The 20703-nt window shown below is 52.4% G+C and overlaps 1 protein-coding gene and 1 long non-coding RNA gene across 16 annotated transcripts; both read right to left on the bottom strand.

Moving 5' to 3' along the window:
- Positions 1–354: 354 nt before the first annotated feature.
- On the bottom strand, positions 355–6133 carry LOC113879692. 2 transcript variants are annotated; one of them, XR_003507428.1, is made up of 3 exons: positions 4694–6132; positions 1855–2039; positions 355–742 (listed from the first exon to the last, which is right to left on the bottom strand). It is a non-coding gene; the product is annotated as an uncharacterized LOC113879692 (long non-coding RNA). The 2 variants fall into 2 exon arrangements; XR_003507427.1 differs by having other exon boundaries at positions 1855–6133.
- A 427-nt stretch (positions 6134–6560) lies between these two features.
- Positions 6561–20286, bottom strand: LOC113879690. 14 transcript variants are annotated; one of them, XM_027521371.1, is made up of 4 exons: positions 16682–20286; positions 10858–16120; positions 10616–10684; positions 6561–8758 (listed from the first exon to the last, which is right to left on the bottom strand). In XM_027521371.1, exon 4 carries the CDS (start codon positions 8632–8634, stop codon positions 7633–7635), a length of 1002 nt encoding a protein of 333 aa, XP_027377172.1. In that variant the 5' UTR covers positions 8635–8758; positions 10616–10684; positions 10858–16120; positions 16682–20286; the 3' UTR covers positions 6561–7632. The 14 variants fall into 14 exon arrangements, with proteins under 14 accessions (XP_027377172.1, XP_027377178.1, XP_027377177.1 ...); XM_027521377.1 differs by having other exon boundaries at positions 6561–12777; positions 13181–13231; positions 13318–16120; XM_027521376.1 differs by having other exon boundaries at positions 6561–13231; positions 13318–13375; positions 16016–16120.
- Between the last annotated feature and the right edge of the window lie 417 nt (positions 20287–20703).

The raw sequence follows: 20703 nt of genomic DNA, 5'->3' as shown, positions 1-20703 counted from the left end.
GAGTCAGCCCGGCTGTGTCGTGACCAGGCGGAGGCTGGCAGAGCGAGGCGTGGGCACCAGCTGTGCCCCTGGGCCCTGGCCTCTCTGCTCGCGGGGGCTGGCAGCGGGGCCTGGGCGAGGCGGTGGGGTGGGGGCGCGGGCGCTGTCTCAGACCTGCAGCTTGTCCTTCTGTGGCCTGGTTCATGTCAGGACGTGAGCTGGCACGCGTGCAGTGGACTGCAGGAAGATGCTCTGTTCAGGGTGGGGATGGGGATGGCTGTAGGGAAAAAGCCCTACCAGAGGCAGAGGGTCTTTCTTTTGAAACCCTCCACTTAACAAATGCTGTCTTGGAATATACAGACACACACATGTGCATTTAGATTTTGATAACATGTATTTATTATTTCAATGGTCTGTATTTGAAGAGTATCTGAAGAGGAAGAGCAGGAATTGTTACATCCTTCTAGCCAGCATTTTCACCTTCCAGAAGCCCCACTATCTGGTGGGACACGGCATGGTTACTGGCCTTGAGTTTGTCTCCCCTGAGTCCACAGGGTCCTCCCCAGGGTCCATGTGAAGGCCTGTCCATCTGCAGCAGGACTGGCCCCCTGGATATCAGTCTGGGTCCTTCAAATGGTGGTGGGGTGGGGGGTGCAGGGGCCTCCCCCAGCTTCCTGGGTGTGGCAGGCAGGTTGCTGTGCATCGATCTGCTGGGGCATGGGTGCCCTCCGCCTGGTTCATCAGCGGGGACCATGGCGCAGCCCTGTGAAGCAAGAGGCAGAGGAAAGGGCTGAGACTCCAAGATGGAGTCAGAGAAAGCAGGTGGGACCCAGCACCCCCACCACCAGCCCAGTGTCGTCCCGGGGTCCCGGACAGGGCCCAGGACTCCCAGATCACTGGGCCCAGCTGGTACAGGGATCTGCCCCCTGCCCCACTCCCGACTCTGTTTCCCTTCCTGGGCACCCACCGCCCTGGGCAGAAAGCAGAGGGAGACACCGGGCCCAAGGGCCCTGGGGGTGTCAGATCAGCCTCCCCTTCCTTCTTTCCATCGCTTCTTCTCCCAACCAGGCCCCCTCCCCACTCAAGCCCTTCTTCGATTTTTCCTGGCTGAAACCTGCCACAGACACCACCACACCCGTAAAGAGATAAATAAATAAAAGAAAAACAACGTCAACTGTGAAAGGCAGTCCAAAGCTGAATGTTTTCCGGCCTGAGTTAATTACACTTTAAATTGGCATGTTTACTGATGGGGGATTTCAAGTTAGCAGAGACACCCCCTCCCCAACTGTTTGTACAGTAAAACTCCGCAGGCTGGCGGGCTCCCCCAGGCCTTGGCAGGCCCTGCCGCTCCCCTGCCAACGAGAGAGCATAACAGAAACATCTACTATTTTTGAGTGTTAGAGAAAACGAAGATATCGCAGATGGTGGAAAGCAGTCTCCTGGCCGCTTTTCCTACACCCTGGACTCTGCTGCACCTTCTCGGTAGCGTCCTGCCCCCGGGGAGACCCGGGACCCCGGGCTGGGGGCTTGGGGCACCCAAGTCAGCGCTCAGCCTGATCAGGGCCCCACACGCTGACTGCAGCCCTGCCCTGGGGGGCTTCCCTCCCTTTTCCACAGCCAGAGGGCGCAGGGTTGGCCTCTCCTTGGAGCAAGGCTGCGTGAACCAGGGCAGGGTGTTCCGGGGAGGACTTAGGAGGCTCCATTCCATTCAGTCACTCAACAAACACTGTTTGAAGCCCAGAGGAGCTACTCTGGGTAAGGTGGTCCTGACCCTCCTAACAGTGTGGGCTCCCTGAACCCTGTGTGTCCTGGGCAGACCCCACCTCTGTTCCAGGCCCCAATGGAAGTCCACTGGTGCTTCTGATGGGCACTTACCAGACCCAAAGAATGCCTCCAGGGTCAGGTCAGGCTCCTCAGCTCACAGTCAGACTTTTCTAGGCAGAAGTTCTCCTTGTGGCCAGCTCTGGCTCCGCCCTTGGCTCTTGCTTGGGGTCTACCCAAGGTTCGGCCCGTGGGATGTCTACACACCAGGCACCTGCCGGGTGCCAGGTCCAGAGTGCCTGCAAAGGGCAGACATGGCCAAGAGCATGATATGGTGCCTCCCCCGGGGCTGAGTTCCCAACCAGGCACAGGGGCCCCACTGGGACCACACCAGACACAGCCCCTGCTCCCATGGAGCTTGCAGGCTTTGCAAGGAGATACCTGCTGATCAAAGACTCAGAAGACTGATATCTGACTGCAGATTGACATTTTCTATGGATCAGGCTTGGCGGATCTGGGAGGGCTTCCTGTAGGAAGTGGCATTGGAACAGGGCCCAGGGGACTCATACTGGGCTAAATGAAAACAATACTGCAGCACTAAGGGCATGAGGTGGGCACTGAGATGCCTGCCTACTCCCCCAGCCCAGCCTGCACTTCCTCAGGGTCCTTCCCCACCCCAGCCTGGCACTCATTCTGTCAGGTGGGGGGCAGCTTGGCTGTGCACTCGTGGGCTCCTCTCCATTGCCGCCAGGATAATGTGAAAATGATGAACAAGGTTCCATCACACCCTTGCTTCTTGGCCCTTGAGCCTGTCCCTACTGTGACAAATGGCCCCTCAGCCTCTGCAGCCTCTTTTCAGAGGCCTCGACTACAGAGCCTTGGTGGCACTCGGTGGAGATTTATGTCCATCTTCCCTAGATTCTTTTCAGTTTCTCTGCTTCTTTATTCCCTCAAAGAGCACGCTTTTATTTATCCATTCCACAAACGTCCTCCCCGCACCTCCTGTGTGCTTCCTCCTGGTAATAAAGACCTGATTCAACACACTCCCTGGTTGACTACCTACTTTGCACTGTTGTCTGAGGGCAGCTTCAGTCCAGCTATTCACTGACCACTGACTATGAGCTGAGCTGACACTGCAGAGTGAGGGCCCTGGCTTCTAGAAGCTCTGTGGCAAGGCAGCAACGTCACACACCCCCACACACAACCCCTTGAGAACCAAGGTACTGAGTCCCACCTGGGATTCCCTCTCATAGCCTTGGGGTGCTGGGTCACCCCCTGTCAATAAGAAGGAAACAGCTTATTTGCCAGAGATGGGTCTTGATCCCATAGTCTGAGACCACCCTCGGGAAAAATAGCCACGACAAAGCACTTTGTCCCCTTGGACCGCAGTTTTCTTATCTGTATGAGGATGTGAGTGGAGGGACAGAAGAGAAGGGGAATAAACTCAGGGGTCCCACTCAGCCCTGGGACTTGGGGCTACGGGGCTTTGCATCCTCAAAGGCCCATGAGGACTGAGAGGGTCCCCAGGGCTGCACCAGGCGCTGACCCTGGTGACTCGGGGTGCAAGTGAGGGTTGGGGAGAGCACAGACGGGGGAGCCGAGCCCGCCCGGCAGAGCCCCACGGCTGGTCTGAGTGCTCATTCTGACTAGATCTGTACTCACCTAGGGGCAAACAGAGCCATCAAATGCGCTCGAAGCTGCTCCACATGGGCCCTGGGTATTCAGATCCCCACCGTGCCCTGGTCTCCCCAAGGGGCGAGTGGCCCACCCTCTGGGCCAGAGGCGGTAGGGACTACACCCAACTGCAAACACCCCATTCCGAGAGGAACGGCACTAAATGCAGTTACCACGTGGGTGCAGGGACAACCGTGAAAAGCATGGCCAGCTGAATGTTGGGGAAAGTGAGCCTACGTCATCGCGCAAAGAGCATTTGCGGCCGCGGGGGCCCTTGCCCACACAGGCACCAGAAAGCAGTGAGCGGCCCTGAGTATGGACCCACAGCTGGTTCACTGACACAGTGCCTGGGCGGTGGCCCCAAGGCACTGACGCTCTGGCTCCGAGGCCCACTGTGCCTTTCCTGCTGGCCTCTGTGCGGACATTTTCATTCGGTTTGTCAGATGAAAACAGGCCCTTTGTTTATTTTCTCGTCTCCTCAAACAATAGATAAACCAGTAATTTGGCTTTTAATGAAATTCTGCACCGAGCAGCGCAGGGTCACCCGTCTTCGGGTCTAGAGTGACGTGGGACGCCGCACGCTGCCCAGTGCCTGGTACCCTGGGCTGACACTTTGTCTCATGCATAATTCGCGAGTGGTGGCAATGTACCCAACGCTTCTCTGCGCGGCGGCCTGGGCGATGAGGGGGCTCAGGCGGCTGTGCTCATTACTGCTGTGTTGCGGTGTGGAGATGGTTACATTGGAGCTATTAAATAAAGGCTAATGTTGCCTCCCATCCACCTACATACATTTAATGTATTCCAAAGATGTGTGGATGCGTTAACAACAATTTTCATCTCCAAATGTCCCCATTCTCTCAGTTCCATGCATAAAATATTAGCCCCAACACTACACTCCAGCCTGTTGCAGATGTAGTTCCCATAACACCTGGCTCTGGGTGCTGGAGAGTTGGCTAGAAAGTGGGGAGGGGGCTCAATTGGGGTGTGTGGGGTTGTACTGGGGCTTATCACTCCTTTTGGGGCCCTGGGGGCACTAGAAAGTGGAAAGAAGGGCCCAGACCCAACAGCAAACCCCTGACTCTCAAATGACATCCTGCAAGGGGCAGAAAAACATGGAAAATCAAACAGCTTTTAACAAATGTGAAGAAATTCTAAAAACCGATTACTATATTCATATGCTTATCACCACATCTTTTGAGTGCCTTGGCACTTTCCTAGAGATTCACTTGATAAGGTCCCAGCCCTCAGGGAGTCGGTTAGTCAATCAACACTCACTCACCTTTTCTCTACTCTGGTCCTGGCCTGGATCCTAGGACTGGGGGCACAGCAGGGAACATGACAGAAAAAAAAAAACTGCCCTGAGAAATTTTACAATCTAAGGGGGAGAGAGAAAGAAAATATTAACATCCATTTAGTTTAGTTTCATGTAATTTCAGATAAGCTAGGAAGACAGTGTTAACAGGATGATGAAAGAGGTGGCTAGGAAGAGGTAGGGGCCAGACTGGGTGGTCAGAGACAGCTTTGCCAACAAGAGACATTTCATCACCTCTGGAATCCCAAACCCCTGCTCTAGAAAGGGGGCAACAATTGGTGGGGGAACGGGGAAGCAAGAGACTCTGCTGAGGGTCCCCAAAAAGGAGCATGAAGAGCATGCTTAGGACTCAACTCGATCAGAAAGATGGATGGACCTAAAAGGGGGATAAACCATAAAGTGTGGCAGGCAGGGGAGGTGGGCCAGTCTGGGGGCTCTGAGACACTAGTTACTGTTTTGGAGCCCAGCATGAGGGCAGGGGGTGGCCAAAGAGGGGCTCTGGGCAGGACAGAGAGAGCCAGACTACACTCTGGAAGGTTCTCCCTGGCAAAAGGAGGAGAAGGGAGCCTGGAAGGAGACCCATGTGGGGGGGTCTGTGTAGTGGTCCAGGCCAGAAAGGGTGGTCCCTCTGACAGGGTTGTGCCTGGGGGCCTGGAGAGGGAGCATGAGGACCTCATGAGAAGGAGGAGTGTCTGTAGAACTTAGAGTCCTGACGCTCCATTGGCGTGGTCATTGCTGCTCTTCCTGGAGCTGGGGCAACCCCTCTGTGCCATGGGCCAGAAGAGGAACCAATGGGGGGGAAAGCATGCCCAGAGAGGAAATGTCAGAGGTTAAGGATGTTGCTTCATGGGGGTGGGAATGATGCCCATGTCAGAAGGGGCTTCCGGTAGCTCAGGAGGCAAATAACAAATACCAAACAGCCCGAGGTTATCCTTTGGAGGTGCTCCCCTTTCCAGGGGCCCTGGACCCTTCCCACGCCCTGGGTGATCCTGCCTTGCGGGGTCTGGGCAGGGTGGGGTGGGGGTGGTGGTGCCAACTTGAAGGAAGAATCAGCAGGTAAACCCAGCCCAGCACCCTGGCAGTGCGGCAGTCAGGGACCGCGGAAGCTGGGCGGGGGGTCCGCTCCGCGCTGCTCTCAGGAACCCTCCAGAATGGATGCAGCTGGAAAATGAACAAGCCGGTGGCTTGTCCTACATCAAGTCCCCAGGTCAACCTGTATGGAGACTTCGGAATCAGCACCGGAGGTTCCAAGGTAGGATTCGATATCGGAAAGAGGTTGACTGTATAATATTCATCGCTTAGAAAAGTGAACACCTCACAGGCAACCTATTTCAGGTACCACTGAACAGGGTTGACTGCAGAGGCTGCTTCCCCAGACTTCCCCGCCCCGACTTCACAGCCCCGCCCACAACCCCGCCCTGACCTCGAAATCCCGCCTACAACCCCGCCCCAGCGCCCCCAACAACCTTACCCAAGGCCCCGCCCACAGATGAGTCAGCACGTGCTTGGGCCTCGAGGACACCAGACACTGGTGAGCGTGCGGGAGGCATGCAAGGCGGGATTTGATATCGAAGAGAGGCCGACCGTGTATTGTGCGTCATGAAGAATGCGAACGGGCCACGGGCAACCTCTCCTCAAGCATCAAGTGGAGCAGCACGCATGGCAGGCAGACAGGCCGGCCCTGGGGCTCTCCTCCAAGGGGGTCGTCCCTCTGCGTCTCAGGGCTTTGGGATACGAGGGGAAGCGGCCGGGACACATGCTCAGGCGCAGGCCATACACAGGGTCCGCCCCAGGCGGGAGGCCTTGCAGAGTGACGGGTGCGGGCCAGTTGCGGGGGGGGGGGGGCCCTGCAGGGACCCCCCTGTGATTCAGTGGCATTGGGCGTGGACAAGAGACTGAATCCGAGCCGTTCATCACACACCAAGCAAATGCTTCATTATCAGCCTCCCCGGGCAAGCCCCGCCTCCTCCCAAAGTCAGCCTGCCCTCCAGGAAACTCTTGCAGGATGAATACGGAGCCCATGCATTCACATACCCTGGATGGGGCGGGCTTCAGGCCTGGCCCTGCGCACGAGGGGTGGGTGGTACTGAAAACAGGCCATCTGTGTTATATTCGTCATTAATAAAGCGAACTCATCACAGACAACCTCTCCTCAAGTACCCAAAGTGGCGCCTACTCCACAGACTGCAGGTGTGCACCAAGGATGCTGGCCTCCCAGGAGCCGTCCTGAGGGTGGATCAGATGCCACAGGTGAGAGGAGGCAGGGAAAGGACACAGCCAGGCACTGCCCCCCTCCCCTCAAGAACGTGGCCTCCATCTGGGCACCCCGCCCAGGCACTGACATGGGAAGCCCCCACCCCATTCTCACCCCAACATGGGCTTCGTCAACAAGCGTTCCTCCAAGGTGAGATTTGATACTGAGAAAAGATCAACCATGTATTATTCGAAGTCAATAAAGCGAATATAACACGGTCGATCTCCCTTCAGGTACCAGGAGAGATGCTGAGCTGAGGAGCCAGTGACTTGCCCCGGCCTGTGGGCCCTGCAGGCTGCAGTGGGTACGGACAGCTAGTGGACCAGGTGAAGTACATTAGAAACAATTACTTTCCAACTGGTCGACCATCCGTCCTGTACCCCAGAGTGGTTGCCGGTACTGACGTTCTTCCCCGAGGTGCCTCCCAGATGGCCTCTCTGATGGATTTTGATACCGAAAAGGGGTTCACCGAGCAACATTCGTCGTCCAGATGCAAAGTTGCTCGGGTAACCTCTCCCCGCGTACCATGGAGAGGCTCGGACGCGTGGACTAAGTCGGATGCTTCAAGGTGGCTGAGCTTCCAGACGACCCTCCCCACTCCGGGGCAGCTTGAATGCTGCAGACATCACCCTCAGCAGGAACCCTCCCAAGTCTAAGGCCAACCCTCCCAATGCATCCCTGGAAGGTAAGCGAGAGACCCAGGTGGAATCTTATCCTGCAGAGAGGTGCCCACGCTTGGGCACAGTGCCCCGGGGGCTGCCCACGAGCATCCATGGATATCTGAGAATGCTTCTTTCCCCCAGCCATCCCACCCTTGGGCAGTCTGCAGGTGGAGCGGACCCTGACCAGAGTTAACAGAGACGAAACCCTGTGGGGCCAACTCTCCAGCCCCAGAACCCAGAGAGGGTGACTCCGGGCGCCCACCCCCAACCCCCGGCACAGGGGCTCCCCTTGGAAGACGTTGCTTTGGAAGGAGCTCAGTGAGGTGCTGTGCGTGTGCCTGACCCTGACACCCACAGCTGCACTCTCCGAGCTCCCACCAACACTGCCTCTGGCCCACGCGGGGGGTGGGGTGGGGTGCCACCCCAGCATCCTTCAGTGGGTGATTTAAAATGGAGAAACCAGTTGACCCTTTGATTAGCCTCATACACAAATCAAGTGAAACACCAAAGACAAAGGGGAGAAAGAGAGAGAACGGAAACAAGCAGATGAACCACAGATGACTGCTCTTCAAAACAAGGCAACTGTCATCAGAACTGCAGACTTTCCCAGAGTTGAATATGCTCGGAATCCGCCCCCCAGTCATGGGCTGGCCCCTGAGGGTTGGGGAGCAGACGACGTATGCCACAAGCAGAGGCCGGATTCTGTGCCCACCACCCATTTTTTGAACTTTGGAGTGGGACCGACAGCAGAATCCTTTCCCTGACGTTGGCACAATTTCAGAAAACCCCGTGGGTCTTGCTACGGTTGGAGCAAGAGGCCAGCCACACAAGGTCTGTCCTAAAGAGAGAAAACATATTACGGGCAGGTGCCCTTCAGGAGTCACGGATACTGACCTGCACTTCTGAGACTTTCCCAGGGCTGGCACCACCTCCCGGAAGGGCTCATGGGGACCGTCTGGACATTGATGGCTAGCGGGCCAGATGACATACATCAACAGTACCTCCGGGGCATGTCCTGGGGCCGCACCCCTGCACCTACCCGGGAGAGGGCTCCGGCTGCTGGCCACCTCCTGTGGGTAGCATAGCTTCTGCAAATACTCCGAGCTGGGGATTGTTCTGGAAAGAGACCCACCATGCCGTGTTGATCATCTGGGAGGCCTGCCCGCAAAGGACAATCTTTTCTTTCACGTCCCAGGCAGTGGTTTTGACCCCAGAAGCATCAACTCCAGAACCACCTCCCAAATAAGGCTCAGCCTTTGTGACCATGTGGCATTCAGCACCAATGCAGAGCATGTCTGTGGGGCCAGCACGGAGCCCTGAAAGGTGGCCACACCGGGACCCTAGGAAGCACCGCACCTGGGGATGTCACAGCCCTCCTCTGTGTTCAGCAGTACTGGGTACAGTGGTCCTGAAGGACCAGACCCCACTGACCAAGGAACTTCTCACTTCTAGACTCAGCCTGTCACTCAGAGCCCCACAAGGGGATGGAAGGAGAGCACAAGGGTGACCAGGTGAGATGTGTCCCCATGATGGCACCTACTCTGGGGACAACATGCACCCACTTTACCAGCATGTCACCCCCAAGTCAGCACGTCACTCTGGAAAGCTTTCTGGGCAGATGTGAGAAAGAAAGAAAGGTGCATAAAGGATGCTGAGATCTGACCCCGTCTTCCTACTGACCCCATTGATTCCCATCCAAATACATGTGAATTTAACCATCTTAATGAGAATTATACCAACATTGATTTCCATAAAAACTTGTTTTTCAGACTGAATTCCATTAAACTAATCCAATTCCCAGTTTAGCTTTCCTGGCTTCGCTGTTGAACTGTTTTCATTTCTTTTATTTCCCTTGTTACATTCTCCAAATCATTTTCATTAGGATCAATTCTTTTCCATTTAAAAATTTGAATGAAGATTTGATTTCCTCAACTTGCTTCTGTCGACGTCAAATCTCACCATCTAGCATGGCTGCCACTATCAATTCATCATGTGGCCGCTGTGTCTACAGGGTTCTGTTTCCCCAGGTTAAATGCGGTAGCTGACACGCGGTCAGGAAAATTGGATTCTGCCAATTTGTAGTCTGTTGAACACGTTCTGCTTTGCTGTGTGCTATTTTGGCTGTTTTTAATTTTATTTTGTGTTGATTACTTTTATTACTCGTTTAATGCAGATGAGATGAAACATTGATAGCCTCTATTAATTTCATAACCCAGGAGAAAATTGAGAACAGTGGTGAGGAGATGGAAAGAGAGAGAGGAAGAAACAGAGGATGGGGAGCTATGGCCTCTAAAATTTCCTGGGGCAAACTTGTGCCTAGTCACAAGATCAGAGTACCTGCAGAGAGGCAGAAGGTCTTTGGGGTCAGCGGTAAGATATAAAGGAGATCACAGAGGGTCCGAGGTAAGAACTGAAGCAGATTCAGCACTGACACCCTCCTTCGGGGCCCTGAGTGACCCACATCACCACTGTCTGTTCTTGATCAAGGGAGAGGTGTAGACCCTGAGCTTGCCACTGGGTCCCAGAAGCCATGCCAAGCAGGATTTGATACTCAAACAAAAGTTGCCTTTGTGTGATTCAACATAAATAAAGCGAATTCACCAAGGGCAACCTCTGCTCAAGGATCAAACGTCAGCAGGGCCAGAGCACCAAGATACCTCTTCAGAAGAGGCAGCACTGTCTCCAGGGTCTAGCTGTGCATGTCCACCCGGGTGGGCATCTAGCGGGGTACTGATCCCAACTATTCTATCTCTGGAGGCTGGCCCTACATCCAGGGGACCCTTTGCATGTGATCGAAACATACTTGTTTTTGCTTTCTTCCCATATGGGAGGGTATCATGTGCCAGCTCTAATGGCACTGTGGGGAGGGATGGGCCCCCAAGCTGGCTTAGGCCAGGCCTGAGTGGTGGATGAGGTCACGAGCTCACAGGTCACGAGTTTGGCCCAGGCTTGGGGCAGCATGTGGTCCCTTACCCTGGAGAGGCGCAGACAGCAAGGTCCTACCAAGGCCAGCATCTCCTCCAAGGGGTCCCTGAGCTGCAACTGAACAGAGAAGGGAGCAGCTGTTTAACATTCTCTGTAAGTGTTGTGACCAAGGCAGGGTCTGTCTAGCGCCAAGCTCGCAGGATCCTGACCTAAAGACCAGCGACTTTCCTTCAAGGTGGGCAGGACTGCAAGGGCAAGGAGGCCTTGTCACCAGGAAGACATGGACTCACCACTGTCCTTCTTTCACTCTTCTGCGCAGGAGGCCTCCAGGAGGGCATTTCGTGGAGAAAATATGTCACCTGCCATTGATTCACTCACCCAACACCGCCTTCACTGAGTGCAGCTGGGGACACAGCAGTAGGTAAGCAAAGACTCTGCCTCTAGGAAGCACAGTCTAGTGGGTGAGGGGACAAGAAAGGAAGATCTAAGGTGTAATAACAATATCATAATGTTGGTGATCGTCACAAGAACCAGTGCTTTTTCAGCTTGACTATGTGCCAGACACCGTCTACACCCTTTGCACATGATTGAGTTTTTTACCTACCCTATGAGTGGGCATTAACCCCATCTTACAGATGAATAAACTGAGGCACAGAGCGGTGACACATCAGGTAACCTCAAGATCACGTAGCTAGCAAACATAAGGTATTAATAAATGTGTTACTGACTCTTATCTTGCGCGAGGAATACATGAATCAAGCCATGGAAACTTATCTTCAGATTCCGTTGATTCTCCCTGTGGAGGAAACCCATCCAACCCCCACAAACACACCACCATCTCCCCATTGCTGGGTTTGATTCCCAGAGGTCACCCTGAGGATAAAGATACGTTAGGGGTAGTAACACATTGCATAAATAAAGTATGCGCCTTCTACTCATTCAGCCTCTTGGGATAATGCAGAAGGCCCTTTCCCTACAAGGTGTGTCATATCCAAGGTGACCTCATACCTAAAAAGAGGTTTATCAAAGATGTTTTATTCACCAGTGAGTCTTCAAGGAAGGCAGGACAACCAAGGTCTCACCTAGAAAGTCAGCATCATTCCTGGGAATTCTGGGCAAAGTGGCATGGGCCACATATCAAGCACTCATCATGGTTAAATGGTTGGCTTCCTTACCCTGGAGAGGCCTTTGCTGAAACTTCCACTTGTGATGTCTTCCCATGAAGAATTTAGTACTGAAAGGAGATTGGCCATGTAATACTCATCATAAATAAAATGAACACACCATGGACAACCTCCATTCGAGTACCCGACTCGGATGCTGGCTTCCGGCGTGTCCTGGACATCGGGCCTGAGGACGGATGGGATACCAACAGTGAAGATGCTGGCAACACACTGTCAAGGAAACAGGCATGGACCCTCCTGCCCCTTCCTTGGAATTAGCACCCTTTCTGGGGAGCCATTCAGGAAGGACACACTGCAACCGAGAGGAGCAAAGCATCACGTTGTACACAAAGAGAGCGGCACGGGGATGACTTCCTGTCAGACAGGAAGTGGATCTGCAATGGAAGTACTGCTTCCTTGGGGAAGTCGGCATTGTGGACCAGCAGTACCCCAGAGGTGGATGACACACGGGAGTGAGCGAACACGGGTGACCCACACGTGGGGCGACATGCACACATTCAGCTCAACCATCCATCCAGGTGTGCGGACATCGACTCTAGTTGCCGGGTGCTTTAGGGCCAGATTTGATACCTAAAAAAAGGTCAACCATGTATGATTCGTCAAAGAATAAAGCGAATGCACCATGGAAGACCTCTCTTCAAGTACCACCAAGCATCTCTGGTAAGAAAAGCCCACTTCTTGCTTCATGTTGGCACCACTTCCAGGCATCTTCCTGTGGATAGTCTCACACATGCACACGATGAGGACCAGGAGACCGAATGCGCTGCCATCCAGCTGTGATCAACAGTCCCTGCACTTACCATGGAGAGGCGCTGACTCCAAGGTCCTGCGCCCTGAAGTGGGGGGGCTCGGCCCCCAGGAAGAAGCTCTCCCAGGCGGGATTTGGTACTAAAAAATAGGTGAACCGTGTATGATTCGTCACAAGTAAAGCGAAGGCTACACGGATAACCTATCTTCAAGTTCCGCAGATTAGCACTAACCAGGTGCCAGGGTCTCTTCTTCAAAGCTGGCCTCCTCCAGAAAGTCCTAAGGACAGAGGGAATACTGAGTGTTAACAAACTGGTAGAAAGGGTCATGAGTGAAACATACCCGAGTTCATTCAACCGTCCCATCCTAGACCCTGAAGTAGCCCAGACATCAACACCTTTGCCTGTTTGACAGGATATCTAAGAAGCACTTTCAAGGGTATTGCATGGTGGAGAGACCAAGGGATAAGAGTTCATTTTTTATCATAGCACGGAACACAGCCTCATTTCACATTTGCATCCAGGCTGACAGCAGTGGTCCTTTTCTCACTTACACCTCGTGTCCAGGAAGCCCTCCAAAGCTGGAGTTCATTCCAAAGAAGCTGAGTTTGCAATACTGCTCATAAAGAAACCGACACCATGGGACACAAACTTTATTATATACCAAGGTGTATGGCACTGACCTCAGAGTTGTGACCTCATCTCTAAAGGTGGGTTACTTCCAAGAAGTCTCCCTAAGGATAAAATGCATACTTAGGGTTACTAGACCAGCAGGAATATGATGAAAAAAATCCTCCCCTGTTAAAATAAATTCACATACCTAGCAAATGGTACTGACTCCATGTACATCCCAGAAGGTGGCGCTATAATGAGGCATCCTGCCAAGGTGGAAGAGGATACTGAGAAGGGGGAATCTGGGTGTAATTCATGTTAAACAGATAAATGCAGAGTGCAAATGACAATAATGAGTCTTCCAAATGAAAAGTGGCAGCATGGGGCCAGATCATAGGTTTTTCCCTTCTCCAGCCGCCAATGAAATAATAAATGACCATTTAACCTAAGACAAGACCAACACACGGAACAGAAAAGTACTTCTAGAAATACTAGAAGAAGACATCCTTGAAATGAAAAAGGAGCTAACTTGACTCATCAAGAAGGGATATGATTCAGAAAAACTGATGAAGAAAGAGAGTGACTGAGTCAGATCCTACAAAAGAGCCAATAGAGAACCCTCTCCTCCACACACAAAAAGAAATGATGGATAAAATGAAATCAAGGCCAAAATCAATTGATAAATGCACAGCTGTAAAGAATAAAAGGGAAACCTGCTGTCAATGAAGAGAGAAATCTGGACCAAGGGATCTAAAGGATGCTGCACTAGAGGCTTAGCGGGTCTTTAGTCTTAATGTCCAAACAGGAACAGGCCATGCGACATAGGGATGGAAAGAGGTGGAGGGCTGGGATGGGAAAGAGAGTCAGAAAATGCTCTCCTGGCCTAGAGAGAGGACAAGAGAGTTTATTTCCATGCAAGTTGTGGGTAGAATGTGCTCTCCTGTGAGAAGCCAAGTTCCTGGACCAAGATGTGGCGAGGATTTATACCAGATATAAGGTATGGGGCTCCTGAGGCCAACAAATGAGTCCTGACTGTTGGAAGCCTGATGCCACACAAACCCAAATGCAGAACCACAGTGTTGTCAAGGGCACAACAAACCACACAAACATTAATCCCCCTGATGATAACCTCACAGAAAAGAGTTACAGAACCCGTGAAGGAAAGTATTATTCTGAGTCAACCAACTCACCAAAGACTAGCACTTACACCCTTAAACCTGAGAGAAATGAACTGTAAGTATTGTCAAAATGTCTAAGTGTAAAAAGAACTGAAAAGCATAGAAGAGTATGAAAAAAACAAGCAGATGAGTACAAGTGTAACAGTCATGGTTAGACATTCTCAGAGATGAAGACCTCACAGAAGACAGTGACCCAAAGCCTTTCTAACAAAGTGTATGAAGGTCCACAGGATGTGTATCTAGCTAAGCAAGAGGTGTGTAGAGAATTCATAGTTTAAAAGCTATTATGATACTAAGTGCAGAAGACAATGGAGCAGCATCTACAAAGTTCCGAGGGGAAAAAAAGTAGACTAGGAATGTTATGCCTAGCTAAGTTGTCCCTTGTGGATATAAACAAGAGGCAGGTATCCCCAGACGTGCAAGGACTGAGCAGTGTTAATGAGCCATTCTTGATGAAACAGTTATTCTGATATGAATTAAAATTAAAAGCAATTATTCTGAGATAGGAATTAAAACTTAGGAAGAAAGGTTTAGTTTAAGGGGGGAAAAACACTAATTGTCAGCAATGAATCCATTTAAATATAGAACAATGATTTAACATCTATAAGAATTGTGATTATAGAACACAATGCAAATATTTATAATGAGAAAATTATATTGTACAGTATAGCTTTAAAAAAAGCAGGAGGTAGAGCTGATTTCCTTATCTTTCAGAACCTCGAGTGAAATTAAAACAGTTAAAAAATATGTAATGATCCCAACTATTTCATGTTTTACACAATGATTTTTCTTAATCTTATACGGATCTTTTAGAAATTAGTACTTCTTTCAGAAGAGCAAGAAATATTTATTAATTCTTCTAATTTTCTTAAGCATATTCTTTGTGTTAAAATGGTGGTTGACGTTTTTAACAAAAAACTTCAGTAAAACTACAGTTAACATTTTAACAAAAATTACATATTGGTAAAATATTTGTGTCTCACTTTGTCTATCTTTCTATTTGGATATATGCTCGGGCAAGTATTTAGAAATTTCTAAAGCCCTGATGGTTACTTCTGGGTTGCAGAGATTGGATATTATCTCCCTTTTTTACTTATATTTTCCCACACTGCTTGAATTTTTACTGTTAAGTATGTGTCATTTTTATGTCCAATTCTTTGCAACCCTTTTTTATATGTATGGTAACAATGTAAAATAATTAGTCATTCTTAAATGAAAAACAAGAAATGGAAACTAGCACTGCCCTCTGCCCTCAAATTTGGTAGGACTTCCAGGTCAACAGATACGATGATTTGTCCCTTCTTAGCCCAGAAAATATACTAATACTGGTTCCCCCACCGTGACTTTGCCAGCATGGCTCAGAGGTCCTCCACTCCAGGACAAGATATAATACTAAAACAGAAGGGAACTATCCACTGGGTTTTGGTTTGTTTTTCTTTTAGAAAAGCCAGAATCCCCAGAAGCATCATGGACATCCCTATTGCCCCAATCACTTGGGTCTTAAACCTAAATCACATGGTCATCCATGGATTGACTGAATGATAGGGATGCTGGCGGCACCTGTCTGGTAGTTCCAGGGCCAACTGCATGTTCAGGTATACTGGCGTGGAACCCACATGAGTGTGTCTTCCCTGGAGTCCCCATGAACTCTGAGTAGATGCCCGGTGCAATGTGATACCGAAAAGAGATCGACCACGTATTGGGCATCATTAAATAATGCGAACTCACCACGGACAACCTCCCTCCAAGTACCGTGAGGCAGTGCTGCTGGTGGTGTTCCCGCATCCACACGGCCCGGGCAGCCTGGGGGTGGCCACTGGGACGGACAGGATCCTGAGGGTGAGGATGAGCGGACCAGCTGGGTCAGTCCCAGGTCAAATCCATGCCCCTGCTTCACCAACCCAGGATTCCAGTGGACAGCAATGCCACTTCCCGCACTTGGGTGGCCATGCAAGCAACACGGAGCAGTGCAAAGAGGGCAGCCGCACGCGAGACATCGCCAGGGAAGCCAAGAGCTCTCGAAAGACCACGCGTTTGCAAGGACAGGGAAACCACTGCCTCCTTGGTAAACCTGGCCTCACTCTAGAGGAGGTCCCTGGAGGGTGTGAGGCTACAGAGGATTAGGAAACCAGGGGCCACACAGTCTCCTGGTCTCACCTCTATTCTGAGAGCTGACTCATGAAAGATGCTTCTAGGCGCCCCTTCTAGGTTAGCCATGTGTATTGTAATATATATATATATAATATTTTAAATTAGGGCATTCCTGCAGCCTCGCTTGCTTGTCCTAAAGTTGACAGCACCCCAGGAAGTTGCCTCAGGGTGAGCAGGGGTTAGCGTCAGTAAAGCAGGCATCCTCAGGAAAGCACACGTGGGCTCAGCCATCCAGGCACCTACCTTGGAAGCAGCACTGGCCTGGGAAGCCCTCCGAGGCAGAATTTGACACTAAAAGAGAGGAGAGCCGTGTATGACTCGCTTTGATGAATCGAATTCATCACGGCCAGCCTCTCTTCAAGTACCATAAGTGAACACTTGTGAGAAATCCATTGCCTGTCCTGCCAAGGTAGCTGCCTGTAAGGAAGTGGTGGAACAATCTTGGGTAGTGGGCCGAGTGACATGCGAGCACGTTCATTGCATGCTCACCCGAGACACACTTACCCTAAGCAGGGGTGACTCCCGCTCGTCCTCCTGGACCAGGAGGGCTGCTGTCTCACTGCCGTCGTCACGTCAGCCCATCATGGTAGCCCCTCGAATCCTGTGACGGTTGCACCGTGGCTACTTCCCCACGTGAGCATCACCTCTGTGGACCCTTCTGTGGAGAGATGGGAGGCCAGGAGTTAGAGGATCAGGTACAAGATCTAATCAATAAGTATGTATTCAGGGAACAGTCACACACCCCCAACAGAAGCTGGCCACTGGCTTCTGGTCCCTCAGTGGAAAGCAACGCATTGTCCCAGGAGCACTTCAAGGAGGCTGTGGCAGTGACACGGATGCCACCACCACGACTCATCACTTTTAAGTCCATGTGCCCTCCCTGCCATGGTTGTCCGAATCCACAGAGCAGCCGCCAGCGCACGTCCACCGCTGTCCCCAAAGTCGGCAGGACCTCCTCCGCGTCTCCCAGGCAGGTGGGGCTGGTGCTGAGGGTTGGTGACTAGGTGGCCCAGAGGGTGAACCGAGTGCTGGCCACTCTGGTCAACCAGTCACACACCCTGAGTGGCGCTGACACCAGGGTCTCCTCGGGAAGATGGCCTGGGGCCCAGGAAGCCGCTCCTCGACGTCGCGTGAGGTGACACTGGTGAGAAAACCACAGCTGTTTCCCCAGAGGTGCAGCGGCCCTTGGGAAGGCCTCCTGCAGGAGGACACCCAGGCGAGGGGCCCAGAGGACTTACAGCTTGGACAAGCCCACGGCCCCGGCCAGCCGGCCAGCCAGTCGCGTCTTCCACGAAGAGCACGGAGTCTTCTCTTCCGGAGTGGCCGTCCCATCCGGGGTGGGCATCCTTAGAGGTAGTATTTGGTACTGAAAAAAGTGTTGTCCGTGAATGATTCGTCATAAGTAAAGCGAATCCACCACGAACAACTTCTCTTCAAGTACCACAGAAAGGCAGAGGCAAGACAGAGCAGGGGCCCCTTCCACTCCTCCGAGGGGCGCCGCCTCCGACCGCAGTCCTGCGGGCAGACGGGACACGGAGCGTTAGTGAGGTGGACGACGCGCATCCCGAAAACACACTGGGGTGCCGGCGGCTGGCCACTTACCTCCCTGGAGCGGGGCTGATGCCCTGCCTGCCCCATCCCTGGAGCGGTGATGGCATTCCCGAGTCTTCGGGGGCAGGGCTCAGAAACGAGGAGAGAGGGGCTTCGCAGTGCCAGCTTGTCCCAGCTCAGGACCCTCCGTGTGGGTGTGGACCCTGGGCTTTCAGAATAGGGACCTTGGACATCTCAGCACAGCACACTTGGTTCTCTATCAAGCAATTGAAGCACCAGCCAAGCTCCTTCATGGGACTTGTGGGGTCTACCAGATGAGGGGAGTTCCAGAAGAGCCACCATGGGGGGCTCCTGGAGAGTCTGCCCAGCCCTGGGCCCTGAGGTCCCCTCAGAAGACCCCGGGAGACCCCAACTCCCTTCCCACCCCGCCATCCCACTGCTTGTCTCATCCCGATGAACCACCCAGGAACACAATTCCCAGAAAGCTGGCATCAGAGGTCACCACCTTCCCCCCAACAACCTGAGGCCAGCAGGACTGGGTTCAGTTTCCCAGACTGACCACCCAGTGCCCACACCCCACAGCCCTTCCACATTTGGGACCGTGACTCATCACCAGGTCCTCACTTCTCCGGAGGGATTCACTGTCCACCACCGAGGGCTATCTGCACCCCGCCACCTCCTACACTGGAGGCTCGCAGTAGACAGATGGCCTCCCGGCTCAGCCTCACCTCCAGACCATTCTTCTCCTCTTTTCCTTTTAAAATCTCAGCTCACAGCATTTGCTTCAGACTTCACTGCCCACTACCTGGATCACAGCCACCCAGGTCCTCCTTCTGGTTCACCATCCTCCCCCCGGAACACCTCCCGACCTCCTTCCTGGCAATGCCCACCCAGTGATGCTGTCCCCAGCTCTCTAGCATTGGCCTGGAGGCTGCCTCACCTCCAGTTACCTCTGCCAACATCCCACCTGACCCTCAAGCCCCATGGTCACTGCCTCCGCTTGGATCTTGGCAATACTGGTAATGATAACTTCTCCCAAAGCTCCTGGGAACCTGCTGACTCACTCCAGAGCCCCATTTCAGCAGTGGTCACACCTGTAGACCCTCGGGTTCATCCCCTGCCCCCACTTTGTCACTCCTGACCCTGGCTGGGCTCATCCAACCCATCCCTGGGTCTGCTGGCTCCACCTGTGGGACCTCCTATGTTCTTCATGTGGAGACTCCCGTTCTCTCCCTAGCTGCCATCAGCAACTCAGATCAGTACAATAGCCATCCATGTGGGCTCTCTATCAGCACCCTTGTGGTCAGAGTGACCATTTCAATGCAGACCACACCTCCCTCCCCACTCAGAATCCACCCACAGTTTCCACCACACTCAGAATAAAGTCTGGAGGTGCCCGAGCCTCAGGGGCTGCCTCTTTCACCCACAGGCCAGGCCAGCCCCACCTTCCTTCTGCTGTTCCTCAAAGATGCTGGAGAGCTTTCATGTGCCACAAGCTTCTCCCGAAAATCTGACTCCCAAACCTACTTCATTTCCATTTCCCCTCCCCAGAGAGACTTTCCTAGACCCTGTATTTAACATAAATGTCTATTCTATCTGTGCCTCTTCCTCACAGCTTAGCCTGCTTTCCTTTCCTTCATAACTCTACAGTGGATAGAATGATATCACTTGGCTTCGATCGCCCATCTCTCCCACCAGATTGTCAAGTTCACGGGAATAAGGACTTTATCGTGCTCACTGCTCTACCCCCAGCTGAGTGGACCCAACTAAGGTCTAGAATCATCTAGAAGATAGTATGCTCGCTCAGGATTTGTGGAATGACGTTCCTCATTGATTGATCAACTGATGGAAAGTTCATTGGCAAAGTGGTTACAGTCATTACAAGAGAATCTGACAATGCAGAGAAAGAGCCCTGTTGAAAAAGTATCACAGTCCAAGCAGACATCCCTTCCACAAAGCAATTATCCAAAGGGCTGAGTCTTATGGGAAAGGAAGCCAAGTGCGACCCACCAGAGACAAAAATGAGACTCTGCTCAACTCACTCTCCACGTGTACAGGAAAGATGCCGTGCCAGCACGTCTTCCCGAGGTTGGCACTGCTTCCAGAACGCCTTCCTGGGCAAGAGTGGACCATCACAAAGTCTTTCCTGGAGCAAATACCATAAGGATGACCAGTTAGGTTATCAGACGGTATCACCCCACATCGTCATAGAGCATGGTCTCCAGGAATTCATTTTATAAAAGGTCTGGTTCTCTTGGGAGAAGACAGTGGCACCCCACTCCAGTACTCTTGCCTGGGAAATCTCATGGATGGAGGAGCCTGGTGGGCTACAGTCCATGGGGTCGCTAAGAGTTGGACACGACTGAGCAACTTCACTTTCACTTTTGACTTTCATGCACTGGAGAAGGAAATGGCATTCCACTCCAGTGTTCTTGCCTAGAGAATCCCAGGGACGGGAGCCTGGTGGGCTGCCGTCTCTGGGGTCACACAGGGTCGGACACGACTGACGCAACTTAGCAGCAGCAGCAGCTGGTTCTCTTGGGACAGGTGGCAGGTGTTCTGTGTGAACGAGATTCTCGGGTCAATCTTTCAGATGGGTTCGGAATCAATGACAACATCCCTTCCAGAAATCACAGCCCTACTAGGCAGCCACCTCCTGCCTAGGTTAGATTCCAGTCTCGGGGCCAACGAGTGACGAGCATCTTAAAGGATGC

The sequence above is a fragment of the Bos indicus x Bos taurus genome, chromosome 21 (genome assembly GCF_003369695.1).
Source record: "Bos indicus x Bos taurus breed Angus x Brahman F1 hybrid chromosome 21, Bos_hybrid_MaternalHap_v2.0, whole genome shotgun sequence".
NCBI classification, from domain to species: domain Eukaryota; kingdom Metazoa; phylum Chordata; class Mammalia; order Artiodactyla; family Bovidae; genus Bos; species Bos indicus x Bos taurus.
Note: the sequence above shows the minus strand (reverse complement) of the source record. Positions and strands in the feature narration are given on the sequence as shown.

What these genes read in the sequence shown, in the direction of transcription:
- LOC113879690 (XM_027521363.1), bottom strand. Translation starts at nt 8,634, where the DNA reads ATGTATGTCATCTGGCCCGCTAGCCATCAATGTCCAGACGGTCCCCAT.